A 27,398-nucleotide genomic window follows, 5' to 3' on the forward strand; every position below is an offset into this window, starting at 1 on the left:
GCTGACGTTAACTTTTAGACAGGCAGAGCGAAGCAAAATAAATCATATGCACAGCAATAATACAGAAATCTATTTCTGTACCCTCGCCTACTAATGAATTCTCAAGTATTCATTTATAATAACTATGCTTGGAATGTGTAGAATAAGGAAGAAATGAAATTTTATCAAAGGAGTATTTTCTGGGTAAGCTTACAGTGGGAGCACAAGTCTCTGTAGCCATACCCAGAGCTAGTTGTACATTACCATGCTGGGTTGAATATCTTGCTACACACCTTAGATCCTCAAACTAAAGTAGACTTATGTGTATAGGCATGGATGCTGATAACACAGGTGGCAGCAGCAAAAGCTCAGTGTAGGCGTGAAAGTCAAACCCACGAGAGGCCAGCCTGCACTGGTTGAGTACATCCCGAGCTGTCTGCCACAGCCAAGCTGCAATCAGCAGCTTCAATTCCAAGACAACTCAATATTAAGATTTGGCTTTGCCTGTCTACATGATCTGCAGTAAGACCATCAATTGTACTTCAGGAACATCTTCATCTTTTATAGAAAACATTAATCCATACGAAATCATAACTCATTAAAATAATATTGATTAGCATCTAGAAAAATTGTATAAATTAAACATTCTTAACTACTATCAATAAACAAGAAATTATTAAAAATTAAATTCTTACTTGTTAACAAGTGGAATGCTAAGCGCCCAACCAGCAGCAAAATCTGGAAATTTAAAGACTGTAGGATTTTCAGCAAAGGCATAATGGTGAATTATTGTAGATTCTTCATCATATAATGCTTTACCTAAAAACCACTCCTGTAAAGGAATATAGGAAACAATTTTGTTCATCTACAGCATCCTTTTAGTGAAGATGATGATTGCATTCATGCTGAATAAAGCAAACCTGAAAACAAAAACAAGGGAAGAGTATTGTTCACAACAATCCAGACAAAAATTGCATTTGGTAAGAAATTAAACTAAAGGCAGTTCTCTGAATTTAAATACACACTGTATTTTCAAACTCCAGCATGTGCCCTGGATTCCACCTTTTCAAAGAACACTGAATCCCAGAATCATAGAAGGGGTGAGGTTGGAAGGGGCCTCTTGAGATCATCTAGTCCAATCCCCCTGCTCAAGCAGGGTCAGCCAGAGCAGGTTGCCCAGGACTTTGTCCAGCCATGTCTTGAATACAGACCACAACCTCTCTGGGCAACCTGTTTCAGTGTTTGACTACCCAAACTGACTACTGACTAGACAAGACACTCAAAAGCATTGCATTCAGGAACTTTATATACATCCATTTTGGATTTGCATCTGTCTAGCCTCTTTTACACTAGGGAACTTAAAAAGCAAATACATTTTGAATACCTTAATCTTCAAAACAGTTAAACGAATAAGGTCCCAAGTGTGCATTTGTAAAGTAAAAAATTTAGTAGTCTTACTATTAGAGTTTTTAACAGTAGTGTTTAAAAGAATTCACTACAGACTCTGCTGCATCTGAAAATAATTTACTTAAATACCACTTCTTTAACATTATTGCCAGGTGTCTTAATCTTTCTGTTTAGAATGGATATATAACAAGTATACCCCCAAATTTTTGCAAAATAAGGACTGTAATGAAGGGAAACAATAATATATTCGTATATACAAAAAAAAATAGAAATGGCTTTTCAGGACTACAAGTACAAACGATGAATCAGAATTCTAAATCACCTTAATGGTTATATTAAATCTTTCAAGTGTGAAGTTCTTTGCATTATGGCAGTAACTCAGGCTTTTCTTTCTCCTGACAATTTACAAGTTGACCACTTAAATAGATTCAAAGTTAGGGCAACTGATTTTTCACAAAAGGTTCTCTTTCTCCATATTCCCTGCTATACTGGGTTTTTCCCCTCCTTTAAAGGGCCAGCTACCAGAAAGAACAAAAAATTCCTTCAAGGCATCAGCACAGTTCACAAACTTCACACAAGATAAATAAATAATTTACACAAAATTCAAGACAAAAGGTAAAATATTCAAGCAAAAGTACTATAGAAACATCCAGCCAAAAAAAACCCAACAGTCTAACCCCAAGAGGATTTCGCTTTGCAGTAGCCACCTTTCTAACTCCAAGTAAAAGTTGCTATATAGACTGAGCTAAATTTTTTAGCTCCCCAGAGCCGATGAGGAGGAATGAGTGAGATTTGGACAGGGCGTGGCTGTCTGCAAACAGCAGAAGAGAAGTCTGCATGTACCAGGAGACACCTCCAGCCAAAACCAACGGGCTGAGCCTGGCAGGAGTATGCAAGCATGGCTGGCCCAGAGGACATTCAGCCTGGCAAGCCCCCGGCTTCCAGCCAGGACCCAACCTGGCTGCCCAGAAGGCAACGGAAGTGCAGTCCCCTGGAGCTACCAGGGACGCTTGTCTTGCCGCACACCCAGAGTCGAAGCTACGGGGTGGTGCCTGCTTCAAGAACCTCTGCAAGGATGGCCAGAACCCATATAAGCAACCTGGAGTCAAAAATATAGGATGCCACCCCCGCCAGGAACCCTGACTGTCCGAGGGACTGGTGGAAGTGTAATAATGTTGGATACGTGTTCACGTACGCGTGTGTGAGGAACCAAGTGCATTTCCCATGAATTCTGCACACTTCTCCCCTCTACTTAGATTCAATTTAGTCTTATTGAGAGCAGCTGATCAATCTTGCACTTGACTACAGCCTTCTTCAGGTAACAAAAATGTTGAAAACTTGTTTGGTCCCACAATCCCCATATACCTGAGGCTGAGAGGTAGGTGTTCAGGAAGCTGTTGATGAAACAGCCAAAATTAAACAGATGCTACCCAATAGATGGAGAAGGTAAGGGTAGAGATTTTTTTTCCACCATTTTTTAACCACCTTCATAGGAGTTGCTACTTGGTACCTACTTACTCAGCCATTGATTTATACCTTCAATCACAACAGACCCTATTTTGTCCTTCGTTTATTGGAAAGATTCGATTGTGTTCACTGGAAGGACTAAAAATCAAACAAAATATTGGGAGGTAAAAGAAAATGGGCAAACATAGTAATTTTTATGCACAAAGATGATTACCTTGAAAGAATAATTCTTTAGAAGCATTTGTACACACCATTTTTTAAACCTTTTTAGGGCCTCCAAGGCTTAAAAATGTTCATAATACAAGCACACTATTCTGTTTCAGAAATAGTTAATATATAGTAACATTTTAATATGACAGTACCATCTGCAGACAATTTTTTTCTGTACCTCCACTTTGTTATGCTACAGAGTGAAAAAAAAATCTGTACTTATCCTAATTTTGCATGCTAATTTTTACACCAAAACAATCTATAGTTTAAAAAAACCCAACCTTACTTTCCTTTCTCTATAAAACATAGAAAATTAAACCCATACATATACCCTCCTCAGGCTTTCACATATTATTGTTTCTGGCAATATTAAGCCACAAATCACAGTGAAGGCATTCCAGGTTACAGCCAATACTCTCCAAGCTTATTTGATCATAAGGTTGTTTATTTACTACACTGATATGTAGGACAAGTCAATCTGTGCAGGCTGGCTTTCAAGGATAAATTAGTTATATGTGACAGAACTTATAAAGTAACTTAAGGAATGATGGTAACCAAACTGCAGAGGCAAAAATGTGGATGTAAAAAATGTGATTTATTGCATTATGGATAACTACCATCCACAGGATCAGTTAATATATTGTGCTTCAAAAATAGCAAAAATCACCTACCTTTAGTTAGAGCACTCCAAAGTCTTTAGAACACTTCAGTAGTTGAAGGAATGTGATGCAACAAACCTCAATACCAGACCGCAGGGAGGGCAGAGGTGACTTCACCTAACTTGCTTATCAAGTTGATTCTACACATTCACTCTTGTATCCACTTACTCACAAATACCAAGACAAGTGCCCTGAATTCATCTCTTCAAGACTTGCGTCTGACACAGCAGACAGAAGATTTCAGCTGTAACACCCTCACTGTATCTTACAATGTCTTACGAGTTCTTATGATTCACAAAGACAAACTATTCCTAAGACAGATCTTTTATACCCTTTAGGCATCAACAGCTACTAAGCCACTCTCCATAATATTTGAAAAGTATGGGCAGTCAGGTGAAGCCCCTGGAGACTGGAAAAAGGGAAACACTGCACCCATTTTTAAAAAAGGTAGCAAGGAGGACTCTTGGAACTACCAACCTGTCAGCCTCACCCCTGTGCCTGGGAAGATCATGGAACAGATCCTCCTGGAAGCTACGCTAAGGCACATAGAGGACAGGGAGATGATTCAAGACAGCCAGCATGGCCTCACCAAGGGTAAGTCCTGCCTGACCAACCTCATGGCTTTTCTATGATGAAGTAACCACATCAGTGGACAAGGGAAAAGCTATGTTTGTCTATCTGGACTTCTGTAAGACCTTTGACATGGTTCCCCACAACATCCTTGTAAATTTGAAAGATACAGATTTGATGGGTGGACTGTCAGGTGGATGAGGAATTGGCTAGATGGTTGCATGCAGAGAGTAGTGGTCAACAGTTCAATGTCTAGACGGAGATAGATGATGAGTGGTGTCCCTCAGGGGTCTGTATTGAGACCAGTACCCTTTAACATCTTCATCAGTGACACAGACAGTGAGATTGAGTGCACCCTCAGCAAGTTTGCAGATGACACCAAGCTGAGTGGTACACTTGACACGCCTGAGGGATGGGATGCCATCCAGAGGCACCTGGAAGAGCTCCAGGAATGGTCCCATGTGAACCTCAGGAGGTTCAACAAGACCAAGGGCAGGGTCCTGCACCTCAGGCAGGGCCCTGCACCTCGGTCAGGGCAACCTCCAATATCCATACAGGCTGGGGGATGAAGGGATTGAGAGCAGCCCTGCTGAGAAGGACTTGGGGATACTGGTGGATGAAACGCTGGACAGGAGCCGGCAATATGCGCTCACAGCCCAGGCGGCCAACCATATCCTGGGTTGCATCCAAAGCAGCGTGGCCAGTACGTCAAGGGAGGTGATTCTGCCCCTCTCCTCCGCCCTGGTGAGACCCCACCTGGAATCCTGCATGCAGTTCTGGAGCCCTCAGCACAGGAAAGACATGGACCTGTTGGAGTGGGTCCAGAGGAGGCCACAAAAATGATCAGAGGGATGGAACACCTCTCCTGTGAGGACAGGCTGAGAGAGTTGGGGTTGTTCAGCCTGGAGACGAGAAGGCTCCAGGGGGGACCTTATTGCAGCCTGCCAGTACTTAAAGGGGGCTTAGAAGAAAGATGGAAACAGACATTTTAGCAGGGCCTGTTACAATAGCACAAGGGGTAAAGGTTTTAAACTAAAGAGGGTAGATTAGGAGAAGATGTAAGAAAGACATTTTTGACAATGAGGGTCGTGAACCACTGGCACAGGTTGGCCAGAGCAGTGGTAGATGCCCCATCCCTGGCACCATTCCAGGTCAGGTTGGACAGGGCTCTGAGCAACCTGATCTAGCTGGGGATGTTCCTGCTCATTGCAGGGGGGTTGGACTACATGACCTTTAAAGGTCCCTTCCAACCCAAACTATTCTATGATTCTAAGTCATTGCTGCCTATCAGCATGGTTTACATTCTGGATATCTTTGTGACTGTAGTCTATCATCCTGTTAGGATGACAGGAAGAGGAGTGGCACATATAATTTGGTTTAGCCTTGCTGCGGTCTTCCATTATGAATGTACAGGTTGAATCAATCTGCTGTTGAAACATAGAATCACAGAGGGGCTGAGGATGGAAGGGACCCCTGGAGATCATCTGGTCTAACTTCCCCTGCTCAAGCAGGGCCTCCTAAAGAGGTTGCCCAGGACCATGAACAGACAGTTTGAGAGTTATCTCCAAGGATGGAGACTCCACAACCTCTTTGGGCAACCTGTTCCAATGCTTGGTCACCCTCACAGTTAAAAAGTGTTTCCTGATGTTCAGACATAATTCACCATCTGAGTGCTTGCCTTGAGGTCTTTATGTAAATCAGATATTCCTCATTGGTTTTTTTAGTTTTACTGCACTCAATAATGTTCTTGGTTATCAATGCAGGTCATTCTCTTTACATTTCTCCACAGGCTCTTATAATACTTTCACACATCTGTTTTCACTCAATATTACATTCATAACAGCCTCAATAGTTCTATTAGTAATCTCTACACATCCAGATTGAAAAGCTGCAGATTCATCAACTATTCACATGCTCCTTGTAGACTTTTTATTGTGATTAATGTATACCAGCTTTTTATTATGCAGACTGCTGACACTGTAAAATGAATAATGAATGAGCTCATTCTAGTCTAACTCATCTTAAATTTTGTGATTGATGGACTACTACTATATACAAGGAATCAGTTATAGACTGTTGCACTAAGATGACAATTAACAGGTACAAAAGCAAACCATTTTATTTTCCTTCTAACACAGGTTGGAACATAATTTTTTATTGTAATAGAATTAACATGTAATGCAAAGGGGAGATTAAAACCGGCATAAGGGCAGCATCTAGAACAAAAAAATTTATGTTTCTATTCCAAGAACATCAATTAGGAGTAGGTGTTTCTGAAACAGAAATAAATGGATATTCCAAAGGCCTGGATATATTTAGTCAGCCATTTTGAAGACAGAGTGTTTAAAAATGTAAGATCTCTGAATTATTATTTTAGAAAAGAATTGTGTGAAAACATGACAAGGCCATGTGCCTGCAAAAGAAGTAAATATGCGAAGTGAGACCTGAAGCAGAGTTCAATACTCAGTCAAGGTAACAATAAAGAGGCAAAACATATTTTGCACAGGAGATTTTGGCTTCTTTTATTCCAGGAAAAGGATGGACATTAAGCTGAATTCTGTCTGATGATAATCAGAACCGGTGACAAGAAAATGGGGAAAGGGGGCCACACAGCAGACTATATTAATCTTTTTACTGATGCTACATCATTTCCAGTCTATCCAGAGAAGGAATCTTTTCTCCACTCAATTTTAACAGTTCCTCAACAGCTAGACAGGCACTCATACTGCTTCATGTTAAATACCTTGCTCACTCTCAGCCAGAGCAACAGAAATCTATCCCCCTATTTTAAGCTGTTTGGACACATCTTTTCCAATGTCTGGAGCTATAAGTCATCCAGGTAGTGTTATAAAATTAAATTCTGGCCCACAGAAACTGTTCTGTAACTAGGAGTTCTAAAATTCTGTAGTTATAATTTTGTACTTAAAATTATATTAAAATTTGTACTAAAAACCCATTCAAGCACATTCAAAAGAAAGTTAAATATCTAAATTTTTATTTCACCTTAGACCCGTCAAATCTTCCAAGTGTTTCTAGCAGCTTTACAACTTGTATTCTTGTATCTTCTTCACAGAAGAAAATCCATGAGGAGTTCCTACCATAGGTAACAGAGAAGCTAACAAAAGAAATTAACATTTTACTAACAAACTGGCTTATGAACAGAATGATAGATTCAACCCACGTTCCCCAAATATAAGTACTCTGCAATCAATTACGCATTTATACAGAAACAGAAACCTTTACTACTAACTTAGAATTACATATCAAAGGACTACAGTGAATGGATAAAGATATTACTTCTGCTGCTATCTATTTATATAGCACCCATTATTCCAGAAAGAAGGGAACAGAGATACATAAAGAACGTCCACTCAGAAATGTATAGGTACTACAGCTGTAACCACCTATGAATTGAGAAGTTTATAGATAGCAGTTTAAGTTACCTTCCCCTCTGTACCTTAACTTTCTTCCAAGGAGCCCCACTGTTGGAATCTAACACCATTGCAACAATCATGAAAATGCCTAATGACAGGTTTTCTCACAGCTATTAGACACTGATCATAATCATCACCCACAACTTAAAAACTTCATTAGCTTTTTCAGTACAGTGAAACTACACAGATTGAAGGGGCTCCCCTACCTTCCTCAAAGCGAACACTAATCTCAATGCAGGATTCCTGACTCCTTCAGAAAATTCTCATTCCGTATTTCTCTACTCCTCCCAGCTTAATTTTTCCATTACTTAACAAATCAAAGCCTTATTAATTCATGATGTTTCCTAATAGAAAAAAACCCAACCTTTACTTGTCCGGTTTTCCTTGCATAGCTTTTATGTTGATTTAATTAAAGAAATCATCTGAGGGATAAGAAAATTGGCACCTATAAACATCACAGACTTCTTCCTCTACAGCATTGTCTACTGACAAAATCAGCAATGAAAATAAACAGCAGAAATGTAAGTCATCAAAAATAAATAAAAAAGAGTGACAGGATCATTTATATTTTAGGGAATGGTATTTGCATTAAAAAAAACCCAAACCCAAAAAACTAAGCCCACTATCTGAGAAATACTTATGCCAGAACATGTGATACCTGCATCTGCAGGTCTTTAAATTACATGCTAAAAGCACCAGACGGTTGCCAGGTGCTAAACTAGTTCAGTCTTCTTGCACCTGGGACAAGCTATTTTCCTATAAACCTACCTTGCCTCTTTGTCTTGCAATGGTATTTGATTATTTGCTGCTTTCTGCTTGTGATACTTAATGTGGTAAACTGTAATTTCATTCATCTTTTTAGTTCATGAAGCATATACTTGTTGCTGACACAACACTGAAATCTGGGCTTCATTCAGGCAAGCAAACAGGATACAATCACCTGGGAAAGACACTTCCTAGTTGTTCCTTCTAAAGCTTGCCAAACAAGTACAGAAAGAATATCAGATACCCTCATGTTTTTAAAAATGGACAGTATTCAATGCCCTGTGAAGACTGAAGGCTTTTCTCTCACACTTCAGTGCTCAGCTAGAACTTTAGGAGAGCAATACCTGGATTTACACAAAAGCAGGTGGGTGAGGGGCAAGGAGAAAAACACTAGAATGATCCCCACAAAAAGAATTATCTGTTCATCTAGCTATTGCTGGACAAACAGAATGATTTTGAAGACTAAGTATTTCAAGGCTTGCAGAGAATCTTATGTAGACCTCATTGCACAGAAATTTGGAGTTCAGACTGCAAGGAGCCATTGGAGATACTCAGGTAAGATCCAGTTTCAGGGTAATAATTTAAAAAAGGGATTTCTTGTCTGCTTAATAAATGTGGTTACTGAGAAGAAATGCAGTGGGCATTCTGGAGACAGTGAGGGTACTGTGTCATAATACATCCATTGATGTCTTATGATTACATACTCCGAAATTAAGTATTTTGTCCAAGTTAACCTGTGCCCAAGAACTAAAAATTAAGAATTATCATAACTGTTTAGAGGCCTACTTAAAAATGCTGACAACCACAGAGCTGAGGGAACCCATTCTTCTGAAAGCAGTTTTCAGATAAGAATGCATCTTGTATCACAATTCCTAGCATCATCAGCTGCTGTAGAATGGGCTGATCCCTTAACCTCTCTTCATGGTAAGTGGTAAGTGAAACGGTAGACACAAGGAACTTCATATTCCAGAATTCTCTTCAAGATGGAAACCCTCTGCTTAAGACTCCTCTTCTGGTTTCTGAGGAATTTTCTTCTGCTTTATCACACAAACTAGCATTTGTATTTTTGCTTCAAAGTTTTGCTATCTTGTAAGAGCTGTATTCGTAAACCCTGTCACCGAGAAACAAATAATTCAGAAGAGGAATGACTAGGTCATTAAAAAAGGAGCTAAAAAGGCAAAAAAAGATGACTGATAGTTGGAACATCATCTTCCAGTTTTTCAATTTACTTCAATTCTCCTTTTGCTTCTTTTCACAGTTTACATATACCTCGAAAATAGCTGCTATACAAGCACTCTTTTCATGTTTCTACACACACAGAAAGCAATGGAAAGCAGAAGAGAGAAAAGTAACCTGTCCTGTAACCAGTCTGATGCAAAAACCTCAAACCAAAACAAAAACATCCTTTTGAGTAACTCTAATAAACTATATGAACTAAATTAAATCTCAAGAGGCTGCAGAGCCTCTGGAATCAATTTCAAATGAAAGTTTTGGGCAAAAGGACAACCTTCAGTACTATGGAGCTTTAGGACTTTCTGAAACAGGAACCATTGCTTCCTAACAGTTTGCAACATACTACTGTGAAAATGCAGCAGTATTCCTTGGAGCCATCTGCATAAGGTAAGAAGAAAAGATATTTGAGATTACCTGTCTTCTCTGACCATACTAAGATGAAAACTAGCCATACAAGCTCTTAAAAAAATGTCAAAACATACATTTTTTCACTAGAGAGGCACACCACCTCTTAAAAACACTGTCAGCAATAAAAGGTAGAAACTCCAATACCAAACAGGTGTTACTACCTATTTTTAAAAAAATTATTTATCCACTTCATTTCTATCATATTTTTATCATTGGATCATATTTATCCACTTCAGACAAATAATCTGAACAGTCAAAAGTTCTGAAATACCTCACACCTTACACTGTGAGAAATAGGGACCAAATAGGAAAATACACATTTAAAATTGTATTTCTTTTGACTAGTTCACTTCCTTAATAATTTTAAAACAATGATTTGAAGAAGGTAATTGCTCAGTTACATTATATTATCATTCTTTTATTTAAAATAGCTTTCTTTGATTCAATTAAATTTAATAGAAAATTGCTTCGGAAAACTGAAAAACAAGAGAAAGAAAGTGAAAAGATAAGGTTGTAACTCTCATTCAAAAACTTCTGCTTCTGAAAAAAGAGTTTTAAATAATTAATATTTATATGCTTGGTTGCAAAAAATTCTGAAAGTAACTTGCATTCATTACACTTACTCTCTCATTAACGGTAATATTGTCCATGCACCTTCACGCCCATCCATCTGATGAATAAGCAGAACCGTAGGTAATTCCTTGAAGAAAAATAAAAATATTCCCATTAAACTTGAATAATACGCATTTTTTTTTTCCTAAATGATATCTAATCTTATGACTACTTAGCTCTTCATTGTTTTTTACTGGCAAGTAGCCCTATAAAATAGATGACTTGGGATGGTACAAAACAAGGTGACCCGCAATTTAGGAAAAATACTTCTTCCAACTCATCATTTCTTCATTCTCTATTAGATATAAAGCTAATACACTTCAAGTGAAATGTTTTGTACGGGTCCCATGTAATCAATTAAGCAATATATCGCACTCATTTTTTCGCCGTATCACAAAATCCCATACTGTAAAGAAAGACTTACAAATAACATAGGGTATTCTACAAAGGCTTCCATTGACAATCATGTTACACAGGGCTTATGTGAGAGTTCTAACACCTTGTTTTGCTGAGTTCAGCTTTGACCTGTCACACTAACATCATGACAAAAACCAAAATGAGGAGTTAGCACCTTATCTTACTGAAAAATCAAAGCAGCTTTCTACACAGCAAAATCTTTCTACAAATTTCTGTTCTCCTTTACTACTTGAAATCTCTCTGGTGTGGCAGATTCAGATGTTTAGCAGACAAGCTATCATTCTGCAGAAGTCCCCAAGAAAACACCCTTTAAACATGGCCCTCTACTAAACCAAACTGCATAATTTATTCACTATTTCATACATGTAAAAAGTGAGAGAGATGCATATATCCCATAATATATAGGCAGTACCTTACTCCATTGATTAACTAGCTATTAATTTACAAGTACGATTCTCTATTGCAGCATCATTAGGGTCTCAACCGCCTCACAAATATCTAAATCCTTTGGGTTAGGTAATGGCACTAGTACTGAAGCAAAAATCTTCCTGCCAGAAAAGCCTAACCTCCCAAACAGTTTACTTCTCCACCATCTAAGTATAGCCCATTACAACAATTGACCTCATAAAGCACCGGTAATGTTAATGCATTTCAATACAAATTACTTACTACTAGCAGGCAAATGATCCCACCTTTTCATTATACAAACTGTTAGGTTAGGTGGTTAAAGGCTCACCTCCATAAACACAAAGAAGCACAGAGGAACAACAACAGGGGAGGAACCCTGTCATTGGAGAAAAATGAACACCCTGACCCAGCTCCTCCCAGCCTGGAAGCTCCCCATCAGCCTGTCCAGGTGTGACACCCACAGCCGAAGAGAAAGGAGAGGCTCCCTGCTCACCTTACAGTCCAACAGGGCATTATGTCTACAGGGGTATGGGACTGTGGTAGACCGACGCGCGGACTTTGTCTTAAACATTTTCTTGGTGCGGAGGCCTGCTAGACCGGTTTCAGAGCACAAAGGTGAGATGCAGGGAGTTGTGAATCGACTCAGCTTCATCTCACCTTGGCAGATCCTTATCTATGCAGAGATGACTTGGAGGGAGCTGCAAAAAACAGCTCAGCCCGGGGTTGCCTGAATGATGCACCATGATAAGAACCGAAACCTGAACAGGCACTTGACAAGGGCACCCGACAACCAGTGACACCCCTGCCCCCCCAAGCATGCGAGACACAACGTCGCATGGGCGCGGGCAACTGGAGCGAAAAAGGAGGGACTGAAAAGTGTAAAAGGCGGTGTTCACAGTGACTGGGGGGGACCCCCACCACCAAGGAACAAGAAGACTCAAGAGGACCAACAGGATGCCGCTGGATCCACAGGTGGTGATACCTTCTTTGTTTCTGTCTCTCTCTTCTCTTTGTCAAATTGTGAAAGATGTGTTGCACAGGACTTGTTGGTCTAGCTGGATCGTTTAGTTAGAGTAGTTGCCATTAAGCTATTCCATGGAACCTCATGCCTTGCATTTTTGTACTCTTAAATTGTTAAACTGGTTGGCTGGTGTCATTTCACCTTAATTCAGTCCAGGGGGATCATGAACCTAGTTGTTGGTCCCAAGGGGAGGGTGGTCATCCTAAACGGCTCCTTTTGGGCCGTGACAGGAAGGTATTACGGGATTCAAGGGAAAAGCATTTTGAGATGACACAAAACTTACTATAAGATGCTTAGGGGAAGATGAAAGGCCAGGAAAAGAGGATCAGTGTGGTTTGAGGAGTAGCAACAATTGATAAATACATGGGAAAAAAGGGGTTGGTCGCTTGAAACAGATTGCTGGCAGGATGCTTGTCTGGTCATGCCCTGCCCCGATCACTGCAGTCTGTCCTGTCTCCTCTGTAAATTCCATTTCTAACTCCCAGGCAGGAGGATCTGTGTGTCTGTGTATTTGGAGGTCCGAGTGCCTGCCATTGGAGAGGGGACCATGAGTCACAGGGGTGCACACATCTGTGCTGCCAGAATCTGGGAAGAGTGGGGTGCATACATGTTGTATGTGGGGATGTCAATGTGTGTAACTGCTCACAAGCATCAAGCTGGCCCCAGAGTAGAAAAAGCTTGAGAGCGCAGTATCAGAGCAGCCACAAGCCTGGGGTAGACACTGGAGAGACCAAGGGGCCTTGACAGTTGGTTACTAGAGGAGCCAGGAGGTCACCGCCCCAGGACAACCTCTGGGTTGCAAGGGTCAGTTAATGGGAGGGTATGAGTCTGCACCAGCTACCAGAAAGACCCATTTGCACGTGCGTGCCTGGGCATGAGGCAACAGGGAGGCCGGGGTCAACTACTGGATACACTGAGTGTCTGTGGATACTGGGAGGATCCATAATGCTCAGCCTCGCTACTGGCCGGACCTGGGGCCACGGAGCTGCAGCAGCCTTGCCTCTGTCAGACGAGGGGCTTCGGCAGCTCCTACAACAAACCGTCTTGATCTCTCAAGGGTCTAATTCCTTTCCACTTACACCATGCATATGCCAAACATTTTTGTTTGATGAATGTTCCTCATTAATATAAGCCAATTCGATTAACATAAAATTCACATTTAAACACAGGAATAATTTATTCTCTAAGAAAGGCTGTAAGATAAAATTCACACTGCTTGCTGACTCTGTCAAGTTTTCTTTAAATTCTTTTTAAGGGCAGTTAGGCATAGCACCTAGAAATACATAAAACCTGCAAATTTCATACACTAAAGAAAACATCTCTATCACTCTGAAGAATAACTGTTTTCTCAGGAGTGCATTAACTACCAAAAATTGATGATCTACTGCTTTTAAAAATATTTATGCTGTTATGAATGACTCAAATTGAAAAGAAAGAGTGCCAAAACTCTAATTTGGAACAGGATATTCACCTGCATTTAAAATATCAGCTGTTTTGAATTATGGTTCTAGTTCAAGACAATCTATCAAATATGTTCCTTGCTAGTTTCAATTTTTTGCAAAACCAAAGAAGTCCAGAGGTTTTTCATGGAAGTGGCAAATCTTAGCAACAGTATGCTCAACATCTGGTATTTCAGTAAAATGTAACCACTTCATGGTAAAACTGTAAAAATATGTTTGCTTATGGGATTTGCAGACAGGAAGATAAAAGGACAAACCTCTGTCTTTACAAGAACATTTGTTTTTACAAGCATACAAACCCTGCAGTTACGCTAGTATTTGTGTGTGGCCATATATTTCAGGTACAATAGGAGCTAGACAGATGTATAAGGAGTTAATAATAATATATTCACTGCCTGTATCACACTAAAGGCTGAAGTTGTATTCATTTTAGATAAAAACAAAATTTTTCCATGCAAAATGTACAAAGTAAATTACATAATAGACGTAGCTGTACCATATACTCAGGTATCTCCTCTAACAAAAAGAACTCCCAACTCTTTCCTTTGTTTGAATCAAAGGAGTGATGATAAAGAAAAAGCACTTTTTTTTCAGCTAATCTGATGCTTTTGCAAGTTATCTTTTCTTTTTGACATTCTCATAAGCCTGCTCTCTTTCCTCTATGCAACTTCCTCTAAAACATGAAAATACATATCTTGCATATACCCTTCCTTCCATTCATCTCTAGCAATGCATCAATTCTGGTTTAATAAAGGAGACGCTTAAAAAAAAAAAACCTGTGCAGGTAGAATAGCCTCTTCCAAAAACACAGGAGGATCTCTGTTGCTTTTCCTTTCTCATTTTATGTATTTTCACTCTGAACCTAGTGGAACTGGGCTGACCTGTTCATTTTATTTATTCTACCTTCAGTACAAAGTTATCTTATCTTGAAACTATTGTTTCCACAGTTACAGAACCCATATGGTTTTGCACAGATTAACACTTTACATGTGGCTCAAATCAAATTTAATCTAAATAAAATAATTTAATGACTTTTGAAGACCAAGAAACTACCCTCCCCCTTTCACAACTGAGATGACTGTAAAAGGGCAAATCAAAAAAAATAGAATCACTCGTGGTCTCTGTGGAGTAATCGATGAGGGGCAATTTGGAAATTTACACTCTAAGAACAGCATTGAAACAGGGTGGAACGTAGCTAGTGTACAATGAGTCTGTACCATGGCAATTCCCTAAGCAACCCTAGATGTTGGCAACGTCAGGGGAACTTGGTTTGTTGACCCTGGGAGAAATTGCATGGAGGGTGGAGCGGAGTGGAGGCGTCGCAGCCACGCTCTGTGAACAGGGGAATCTAAAGGTACACAGTGTGTACATTAATAAGCTGCACATTCAATGCCCTGGGTCAGTGACCTGTCAACTTTGATGAAATGCTGTACTTGGAGTGAACTTTGCTTATTATAATATCATTATAATACTAAAACACACACCCCTCTCAAAAGTTACCTACCTCCCAAGGTGCAACCACTCCTCAATGAGCTTGCGCACTGAATTTTCCCTAGTCTGTACCTTTAAACGCGAAGCGAGAGAATTTTGAACCAATCCTGATAAAGGTATGTATGACTAGAGTCACTCAAGCTCCACCTGCCAAGTAAAACACTATAAAATAGTGTGAAAAGAGCTGGATGTCAGGGAAGATACCATCACTCCTGACTTTTAGGATCCGCCGACGGGCTGACCCTCTCTTCCCCCCCATTGGGACACCTTTGGGTAAGATTTGAACACTCAGCTATCCCAAGTGGATCCGCAGGAGTTTTAGGAATCTCTAGAGTTTTTTCATCACCCCATGCGTGTGTAACCCGACCATAATTAATTTAGTGCACTTGCATCGCAGACAGTGAATTTACCACCGGCAATCCAAAGAACTTGCGCATCTGTTGCTTCAATAAATCGCACTATTGATTGACTCAGCCGTGTGTGTGTTGTCCCTGAACACAACCGTACCTCTGAGTGCGGCCGTGTGAGTTCAGGAGGTGTCCGGCTGAGCAGGTAGTGTGATGTTAGTAGCGCATCTGGACCCGTGAGAGTCCAACGAAAGGGGTTGGGCGTGACCGGACTACTAACGCTGACTTTGGGCATCTGCCTCTTCATCCAACAGTCTCAAATATAGTATAAGACATTTTTGCCCCAAATACCACCTGCTGTATCAGCGCAGTGAGAGCATTCATACCTGCCACAGATTATGACTGCAAATTATACACAAACAAAAAACCTAAGTGTGAATGAAGGTGTTAGATCCACATCTTCAATTCAAAAGACATTGACACAGCCTCATATGTACCTTTAAAATAATTTGGTATTATTTATGCAAGTTGAACTAGAAAGATGCTAGTGACATGCTCCATTTCACAGCAAATCATCAACAGAACTGAAATAAAACTCTAAAAATTAAAAGTCCTCTTCATTAACACATGAAAAACCTTGAAGGAATAGCATATCCAGTGAGGAAAAGATCTTTCAGAATAAAATAATTTTTAAGAAATAATTAAGAGAACTGCTAACCTGAAACAAATACCTGACATAACTCTGTACTACATGCAATTTCATACTAATCTTCTAAAGCCTATAAGAGAAATGCATAATTTATAGAGAACAAAACAGTATGGTGTAAAAACAATGAAAAGGGCCAAGATTTCATAGACTACAAGGTCAAAAGGGACGTCTGTAAGGACCCAGGATGGCAGAAATCATCCCCAGCTAAAATGAGAATTCCAGAGCCACAGCTAGGTCACATCCTCCAAGACCCCCTTAGCAGACCTGCACTTACTTTAGTTTCCTGTAGAACAGAGTCCACTGAATTTCATCTAAACATAACTAAACCTTGCCCTAAATGTATGGTTTAGTGAGAACCTACTTTTTAGAACATGATTCAAACTGGATGTTGTTCACCAGTATTTATTATATGCCCTATATGACATAATATTGCAAGTACTACATCTAAACAGATATGGAGCTGCAGTGAAATGCAAAACATGACATGGTTGTTTTACTGAGTAACCTGATCAGAGCAATTAGCAAACATGTAACACCTTGAGAAAAATATAAGTGTATAGGAATCTTCTCTTAACGAATCCAGTATACAAGTACCTGCAGGTGTCTTGCATATATCCTTTTGTTTTGTAAGTTTATTAAACTGCCTCATGAAACCCAAAACCGGGGAGCAGGTGGGGGGGATCCTAAACCCTAGGCACTGTTACTGAATCGCACAGTTCCAGAGTTAGAAATGTTTGCCTAGTTTGCGCTCCACAAGCACTGAACAACATTTTCCCTACTCTCCTGTCTTCTTTTCAGGAATTAATCCCCAAAACACATTCAGAGCTATCATATATGTCCTCCTCTCAGCCCCTCCCATTGGGAGGTTAAATAAGCCAAGCTCTTCCAGTCATTCATTATGCCAACTTTAACAAAGGGAGAGTTGTGGAATACACACTGAAGTCCCTCTACACGTTTATTTTCAAAATAAAATCCTTCTGTAGACACCCTGAAGGATTTCTAAAATGACAGAAAGTAAGAGCAAATCTCCTACCACTAAGCCCAGCAGGTCAATCAATTTGCTAGGAATTGTCACCATCAAATACTACACTGTACACTCAATTTCCTCCATATACTAATGATTCTCTAAAATTCAATACACATTTCAAATATCCAAATATTCAAATTTTTTTTATGTTTTAAAGACATAAGTATCAATGTTTATCAGAGCGTAAGTCCAAGAATCCAGGGTAAAACATTATTTCAATATACCCCTTCAAATAAAATCCTTAAATTATTTAAAGTATTATTTTACAATACAGCTGTAACAAAAGTACTTTGCTTCTGTTTAACAAGTTAGTTATTTGGGAGCTTCTCCAAGATGGTCATGATCTTTTTAATCTTTGCTCTATTTCTCCCTTTAAGCTGTTTTAAAAAAAACACATTGCAAATGAAGCATACTATCCAAAAAATAGACTTTTTGTAGTCTTTTGCTCCTCAGGAAGCCTAAAGTAATAATCTACTGTTTTCCACTAGAGAGAATCTCTACTTCTGTTCTACTCTCAGGTGGCTGGTTATAATTTTAAAAAAGAACCGAGTTTTCTTAATATATTATGTACAGTTTCAAAGGGTTCAGGGAAAGGCCACAGCAGTACCCTGCTTTCATAAATCAAGAGCAAGATGCTGTGTGTAAGTCCGTTGTCAACCAATCTTACATTAAAGAAAAGATGGAAGCATGTGCCCAATTACATGGAGGTAATAACTGCAACTTAAGAAAGTGATTTGAAGTGTTCCTGACTATAACTTCAGATAAAGGGGGGGGGGGGGGAAGAAAACAAAAGAAGAGTTTTAATGAAGAGGAAGTAATTTTATTCCTTTTTCCTACTGAACATTATATTGACATCCTCAGAACACAACTTAGCTGCCAGAAAATATACTTGAACACATAACCAAAGCGCCAGCCCAAGTGCTTGCACATTAGATCCAACAGCTCATTGTCTGGGAAAAAAGCTACAATAAGTACTTGTATCTGAAGGGACTTTTTAGGCAGTTAGTTTATTACATAAGGATTAATATCCCAGCTATTTCATCATCAAAAAGAAAGCTTTCTACTACAATATATTTCTGTCTGAAAAACCTATAATTATCACTGATGTAACTTTTTCATGTAGGAAAGATACTGGTAGCCACTGATTTTTTTTATTTTACTGGGCTGTTCTTCAACAACAGTGGGAGTAAATTTCAGCATGCATATTACAGTGATGCTGTGCTAACATGATGCCTAGAGTTCCCACAATCAGAAAATCAGTAAAATATCCAGTAAGGTTTTTGTGGTGCAGAAATAATTCACCTATGGTCAGCAGTATCAGTGTTAATTTGGTTGGCATTATGTTGATGTGACACCACAAGATTTTCCTCAACTACTGGTACAAACAAGTGTCTTGCAGCAAACTGAAAAACAGTCATACAAAGAATTTATAAATGTGCCTATGTTTTCATCTTTTTATGTTTATCAGGAGCAGAAAATGTGTCAACATCAACACAATTGCCTCCAATCTTGTACGTGAAAACCTGAATAGATCATAATTCAGATGACCAGAACATGAGAAAACTCAAGAAACCACTAAATTGAAGGAAAAAAAAAAAAAGAAAATTTTTCAAAATATATGTTCAGCAACAAATGAATAATACATTCCCCCCCTCCCCCCTCCCAGTAAAAAACATAAAATACTTCTAATTTCATCTGTTTTAATCTAGACTGGGCTACATGTTTCAAAGATCAAAATGAAGTCTGGAGTCTTCGATTAGTGCTTGCTGATAGAGTTGCCTACTTCTGACTTTTCAAACTAAACAATATAAAAAACTAACTTCATTCTTTTAATAACGAAGATGTGAACAACATTCAGAGGTACTGACCGATTTCAAAATTATCATCGGGAATCTTAATACCTAGAAAAAAAAGACTGATCTACTAAATAGAATTCACACATAATTGCAAGACTGAGACCTAGACCAAAAGCAGCTCCAACTGCTCCTAACACCGCCTCATACATTCAGTTTAGTTTAGTCCATTTTTGTGCATTTTTTCCTACTCACCGCACTATTTTGCATCATGGAGTGCACAAACTGTATTCCTTTGGAATAAAACTAAACCAAAGGATGTGCTGCAACTGCTAATGAACCTCCAGCTCATACAACTGAATCAGAACTAGTCCAAAGTAAAACCCTTTGAAACCTCATGTAACACCAGTGCTAGCTACTCGGCAACAACTGCATTGCTCTGCATGTTTGCTCCTATTGCACCACACTACTTGCTAATGTGGAAATGGTCCAAATAAGCAGTATGGCATGACTGTTATACTTTCAGTTAACCAGGATTTAATAAAATAATTACATGGATTTTAAGTCAGTCTAGCATTTAGTTTGAGCAGCAGCCTAAATTTTGAGAACTAAGACTTTGAACTTGCTAATTAAAAAGTGTAGCTTTGGAATAAGAAACTTAATCAATATAAGAGTTCTCACCAATTTATTCTGCATTTAGTTTTCATTTTCCTCCCCTAAAATCCCCTATCTTCCCTGTTCTGTTCTTCTGAGAGTTAGTGATCACCAACATCCCAAAGTCAGTCTTATTTTGTAACAAAACAAAAGAGATGTGGAAAAATCTGGAAAAGTTTGTAATGCTTATTGTAACAAATGCTACCAGAGATGCATATAATGAGACAGTAGCCTAGAATGACAACAATATATTGCAGTGAAGTGCCATTTGTTTGCTTATCACTTGTGTGGATAAAAAAGCAGTGAGGAATACTGTCTCCACGGCTCACAGTTTACAAGAATTCTAAATAAAAGCAATCATACAGCAGACAGACATGTGGTATACAGTACACAGCTATTATTCATGAAAGTAAGTATTAATGGTGAACCACAATAATTATGTTGCCAACTGATCCGAATAAGATTCTTTATTTAGACTGTGTTTAAGATAGGATTTTAGTATGGTGGCTGATTAATACTAGTGTGTAAGGTGAGTTTTTACTTAAAAGCAAAATCTTTCTCAATCTGAACTAACACATAAAAACATTTCAAACAACAAAATTAAGCTATTTATGGGGTTCTGTTGACGCTTTTATTATTATCAAATTGTCCTTTCAAAATCTATAAAGTCTATTCTAACATTGGATGGTTTGCAAATTCCATGTGTTATACACACAAATGGACAATGGTTTACTTTTGTTTTCTGCTCTCCTCTCCCTTTAGTCTATGGAAACAATACAAGCTCATTAACCTTCAGCTTTTTATTGCAGTATCTACTGAAATTCTTAGCCTCACAGAATGTTTTAGTTTCCATTTCTGAGTAGATTTTTATATTCACAGACAAATAAGTCTGGAGCATCTTTCACTGACAGCAAGTTTGAGGCAGTCATCTCCCTAGCTAACTTAATGGGGTACACGGGGCAGCAGGTCCCTTCCCCCCTACAGTCTCTTACCAAGTAAACCTAAAATATGTTTCTAACCAAGGAAGAAGAAAGGAAGAAGAGAAGGAACAGGAACAGCAAAGCAGAAAGAAGCTTCCACAAGGCAAGATATTTGGTAAATGTATTTCAAGTACTCGTATAGATGCTCAGGAGAACTTAGAAGAAGAAAACTGTCAACAGGTACTGATTTCAAGAGTTTAAGTCTGATGATTCAGTAATTCTAGTCTCCTGTATACTTGAAAGCAGTGAATATGGCACTCTATTCTAAGGTGACCGAGCAATTTTAACATAGCAGACAGCAGCCATAGTGGAAGAGGAAATTTTAGATCAATCTCTTATTCTTTACTAATAGCGATATACCTTAATGAAATGGTTTTGTTCAAATCCTATTATGTATGCAGAGATTGCTGCAGAAGAGGCTGAGAGGCACCTTTGCCTAAAGCACTTCAAAATTGCCAATTTCATGTATATATTTTGCCCTGACATGAGAAGTCATTTCTGTGAGATGACAGGTCCTATTTTCTGCATTAAAAAGCCAATGCAGTTACCACATATTTGACTTGGAAAAGCAGCTATATAAAAACAGTGTATGATGTGTAAGGCAGGGATCAGAGGAGCCCGTGTGTCACCACTAAAACATTTAAAAGATCTCATTAGTGCAGAATTACTCAACTTCTACAAGTTCTTTCAGATCTACTGAATAGCTATTATGGGAAGATGATCATATTCACCTTCTAGCATTATGGTGTAGGTAACTCTTACAGTTTCAATAGTTAACGGGCTAGACATTGATTTTGCTGATAATAAAGCCTAGTAATTATCAAAAGGATTCTGGTACCTTTGCAGAATGAGAAGCAAGGGCATATCAGAAAGTCAGAGATCAAACAATTAAAACAAAAAGCCAAGAGAAAACAGTTGGGGGAAAGCAAACATAAAACACAAGTCAGTCAAATCTGTAAAGTCCTGCAAGATGACCTTGAAGAAAAGAGATTCAAGACAACTCTGGAATACATTTTCAAAACAAAATACTGTACACTTTTCCTGAAACACTTTCAAAAGGTTTGATTTTTCAGGACTTAGCGGCACCTCAGCCTTCAACAGATGACAGTTTAGAAGCATTTCAGAAGTTGAGTACCCAAATATTGAGGCCCCAAAATGAGCAGCTGCATTTTAAAATGCAAATCCTAAAAGAAATTAAGCATTATGAAGACAAACTATGGACTCAACAGGAAAGAAAATGACCAAGAACATGCTGATATCAGACAATGTATGTAAGCAGAATAAGTAATACATCAGAAAACAAACAAATGCAGATGTTAATATTGATAAGGAACAGGGAATCTGAACTTCATCCACTAACCGCTTAAATGCACTCACTTATTAGAGACAAGGTTTTTATACTGCAAGCTTTACCCACATTAATAGAAGTAAAGTTTTATAGACAGATTAGGAAGATAAGTATAAACATGAAAGTTTTGGATTATGTTACAAATAGAAGTCAGGAAAAACAAAAGCAAAAAGAGAGAAAAGAAAGGTTGGATAAAATAAAAGTCCAACTAAACTTTATAGAGGAATCTGAAAGTGAGGGCAATTAATCCATTAATTTGTTTTCTGTCTTTTAAACAAGAAATCCAAATTACGCAAGGTACTAGTATGCAAGTTCAGGAGAAAATTCAACTAGTATGCCAATATTTAGGTGTTTGTTCTCTAAATGCAAAATATTGTCTGAAGTGGGGTGCAGGGGGAAGAAAAGGACAAAGAAATCCTGTTTCCAGAATTTTCTATTCATAAATTAGCGATGATCCAGGGTTTTTAGTAGTCACTGTTACTACCACCTGACTCAAGCAATACAGACAGAAAAAAGCATCACAACAGCAACATGTACCGTGTACTCCGATACTCAAAACTTTTGGACGAGGATTTGTGTGGTTTCAGGAGGCCACCGACAATGGCTGGAACTTCTTCCTCTCTTTCACTGCAGTACCATGTTCCCTAATTACTCTAGTTATTTGAGTCCATGAAGAACCCCCTGCAAGGACTTTGCTTCTTTGAGAAAGTAAGAATGCCAGATGCTCCCGGTACCCCATCAGCATCTCTGCCCTCACCACAGAGAAGTGCAGGACTTGTTATCTCAGCAAGACACCTTCACACAGTCTGTTGCCAGTCATGTGCCAGATTCATCATTTTGCTGTGGAAAGAGTCTTGCTGATCAAAGACTAGCAAGACCTGGGCCAAGTCGAGTGGCGTACAAGATTAATATCACAGACAACGTAATAGTATTTTCCCCAACAGCTCTGCTATAGACTGGCATCTGATCTTTGTTCTACAGAGGGAAATCAATGGAAAGGTAATGGAGAAGGTATGCCAAAGAGCCTTGTTTTTCATAAATAAAGTCAACAAAAACTGTCTACTGCCTGGCAAGATAAACTCTTTCATCTTAAGAAATAAGCATTTTAAGAACAAAGGTGACAAGCACATTTCATGAGCCTGCAGGATTTGACATGAATAAATCACTGCACAAGAGAAAGAAAGCTGTTGCTAGGAAGAAAACAGATTGCACACTAACATTTTACAAAGAAAAGGACACTAGATCTAGTAACACTGGGAAAAATAATAAAGTTATGTATAAAACATACCTGTTCTTATTAAAAAATTGGGTTGATATTATGGAAAACCTAGCTATAAGATGAACTGTTGTAGACATGGAGATGCAAGGGCAGGACAGAATCTAGCCCAACACTTAAATACAATCAGTTAAACTTTGTTAAAACTGCAAGATCCAAAAATGAATCATCTGATCAGTCTCAGCTGAAAGCAGCTTCTGTGGTGCTGGAAGCAGTTTCTGTGGCATGGGAAGCCATTAGAGAAGGGAAAGGAGGAAACAAGGTTTTTTAACTAGAATCTAGAATTTGAACAAGAAATCTGTAAGTTGAAGCAGCAGCTATATTATGGATTGCTTTCATTTATGGTATTCATTTTGAAAAGTCTCCAGCAAACTAAGTCTATTAATAGCTTTTCTAAATATACAGATCAGTTTAAACAACTCTGCTGCAGTGAATGAGAAAATCCTTCCACTAGATTTTATAACCACAGAATTATTAACATGCATGTGAGCTTTACAGTAAGGGTAAAATGCAGAACAGTTCAGACCTACTCCAAGACTCACAACCGCTGGGAAATTTTAGCTATACAGCTAGTTGTAGATCTGGAAGATGAATGTATACCTGTTCATTTGTGGAAGACATCTAACAAGGAAAAAAATAAGACAACTAGTGCTACAGACCAAGAAAAATCTAGCCAAATTTTCAGAGTTGTTTCCATCATAGCCTGATAGTATTTCAGGATCTCTTTCAGGTGAGATATAGAAGTTAGGATTCATTGTGGGAACAGTACAAACAATAACAGAGGAATATTTAAGGAGGCTTTTGGACAACAGAACTTCAGCTGACTTCACTGCAGCATCTGAAATCAGATGTGGAAGTAGAGCTAGGAAGAACTTCAGAGAACATTAATTCACATAGAAAAGGAATTTATGACCTACTGGCAAATTACACACACACAAAAAAAAATTATACAGAAGAAACAGCCTACAAATTCCCTGAAAGTAGTCTCTCACAGATGGCCAAAACATGAGCAGGAACAATTTGGAGACAGCTGAATTTCAGACAGGAATACAGTGATGGCTTAAGATATATACATTAAAATTCAAGCAAGTTAATTATACTTTTTTTCCCCCTCTCCAACACTTTAACAAAGAAATCTTCCATATTACTGAAATAGTGCAGCGCTGCCACCAGTACAGCCTAGGCAATTAAAAATAACAGATTTTTAAAGCACACATGGCACACTCAACAACAACTGGCACTTCGGCAACACATATTGTGGCCATGACCGAATTTCTGAGGCACAGACCAGAGGCACAGACCAGCTGGGTTTCTGATCATTTTTGCTTCTGCTGCGCTGCAGGAAACAGGATTTTGCAAAATTGTTTTAAACAAAAAAGAACACAACTATAGAATGCTCCTAATATTTGTCACCCATTTTCACGTTAGCCAAACTGGAAATTGGGAGACTGACACAGAAACAATATTATGAAAATTTAATGAAGACGTTAAGTAAATTTTTACTCAAGCAACATAATATGGAGGTTTTCTATGTACAGTTCCATACTTCTGACTGTACTTATTTATCTTAAATTGGTATTAATAGTCACTACAGTAATAGTGCTCAAACTAAAAACCAAGCAATATACCCCTTTATATACAGGGATAGTTTAAATCTGTCAAACTTAATTTCTATGAGATGGTACAAAAGACGGGATTTTGCTCAAAGCAAAGTAAGCCTAATAGTAAAAATTCTGCAAATTATAATTGCAGTGCTTTGTATCAGGTTTGAGTGGCAAGGTTTTGATAGCGGGGGGCTGCAGAGGTGGCTTCTGTGAGAAGCTGCTAGAAGCTTCCCCTGGGTCCAACAGAGGCAATGCCAGCCGGCTACAAGACTGACCTGCCAATGGCCAAGGCTGAGCCCATCAGCAACGGTGGTAGCACCTCTGGGGGAACAGAAGGGGAAAAAAACCTGCACAACTGCAGCCAGAGAGAGGAGTGAGAACATGTCAGAGAAACAACCCTGCAGACCCCCAGGCCAGAGCAGCAGGAGGGGCAGGAGGGGCTCCAGGCACCGGAGCAGAGGTTCCCCAGCAGCCCCTGGGGAAGCCCCTGGTGAGGCTGGCTGTGCCCCTGCAGCCATGGAGCTCCATGGGGGAGCAGATCTCCACCTACAGCCCAGGGAGGGACCCACGCCGGAGCAGGGGGATGCCCGAAGGAGGCCGTGACCCCATGGGAAGCCCACACTGGAGCAGGCTCCTGGCAGGACCTGTGGTCCTATGGAGAGAGGAGCCCAGGCTGGAGCAGGTTTGCTGGCAGGACTTGTGACCCTGAGGGGACCCAGGCTGGAGCAGCCTGTTCCTGAAGGACGGCACCCATGGCTGGGACCCAGGCTGGAGCAGTTCGTGAAGAACTGCAGCCTGTGGGAAGAACTCACATTGAAGAAGCTCATGGAGAACTGCCTCCCATGGGAGGGCCCCCACGCTGGATCAGGGGAAGAGTGTGAGGAGTCCTCCCCCTGAGGAGGAAGAAGCAGCAGAGAAAACATGTGATGAACTGACGGCAACCCCCATTCCCTGTCACTCTGCGCCACTTGTGGGGAGGAGGTAGAGAAGATCAGGAGAAGTTGAGCCTGGGAAGAAGGGAGGGGTGTTTTAAGATTTGGTTTTAGTTCTTATCATTAAGAATCAAATCAGAGTAGAGATAAATTCAATTTTTTTTTTTTTTCAAAGTCAAGTCTCTTTTGCCTGTGACAGTAATTGGTGAGTGACCTCTCCCTGTCCTTATGTCAACCTACAAGCTTTTCATTGTACTTTCTATCCCCTGTCCAGCTGAGGAGGGGAGTGATAGAGTGGCTTTGGTGGGCATCTGGTGTCCAGACAGGGTCAACCCACCACATTCTTCTATAAAACAGAGGTCATACTTCACATCATCTATTATTCATATGGAAGTATGTGACGCATTTTCATTTTCCAGTACTCCATGGTATCAGTCTTTCAAATCTCATTCTTAGATTCTTCACTGGAAGGGTTGTCAAGCATTGGAACAGGCTGCCCAGGGAGGCGGTTGAGTTACTCTCCCTGGTGCCTACATGTCTTCTAAATACTAGGAGACATGTAGACTTGCTTAGGTACATGGTTTAGTGGTGGACTTGGCAGTGTTATTATTACAATTGGACTTGATGATCTTAAGGGTCTTTTCCAGCCTAAATTGTTCCATGATTCTATGACTGGTTTGTGTTGTGGGTTTTTTTAAATTCCATAATGAATACTATTAATTTGATATATTTATTCCGGTTAATATACATAGGATACCATTTAATCTCTAAGCTTTTCAGGAAAAATAAGTTTTTTGGACATAATGAATAGGCTGAGGGTGTTCAATATATGAACCCTCAGGGCAGGGCCAGGGGAAGGTTCTACTAGACTAGTTTTCATAAAGAAATACACAGATCTTTGTCTTCAAAACAATGTCACAATCCCAGGCAATTAAATAGCATTAACTGCACCTAAACCAGTATTTCAGACAAAATCTATCATTTTTCAAAAACCATATTTTACCTGTTTTCTAGTCTAAAACATAAAAAATTGAAAACTTTTTTGGCTATTAAGAAGCTAGAAAGAGAACAGTCTCAAATATAAATTTCACACTCTGACAGTTTCCTTATTCTTACCTGGCATTTCTTAGGAAGGCCTAGTTTACAGAGCTTCTTAAATGCAGAAATCTTAGAAAATTAAGAAAATT

General features: G+C 39.2%; 1 protein-coding gene across 1 annotated transcript in view; it reads right to left on the bottom strand.

The window, feature by feature from the left end:
* Nucleotides 1-27,398, bottom strand: part of B3GLCT (beta 3-glucosyltransferase) — a gene marked incomplete at both ends in the record, with an annotated part of 71,272 nt that overhangs the window by 21,250 nt on the left and 22,624 nt on the right. The window contains 3 exons of the mRNA XM_081998150.1: nucleotides 675-811; nucleotides 7,296-7,407; nucleotides 10,756-10,832. Of these exons, the coding sequence (XP_081854276.1) occupies nucleotides 675-811; nucleotides 7,296-7,407; nucleotides 10,756-10,832 (326 nt within the window). The remainder of the gene's footprint in view (nucleotides 1-674; nucleotides 812-7,295; nucleotides 7,408-10,755; nucleotides 10,833-27,398) is intronic.

The sequence above is a fragment of the Phaethon aethereus genome, assembly GCF_964289735.1.
Source record: "Phaethon aethereus genome assembly, chromosome: 1".
Classification (NCBI taxonomy): domain Eukaryota; kingdom Metazoa; phylum Chordata; class Aves; order Phaethontiformes; family Phaethontidae; genus Phaethon; species Phaethon aethereus.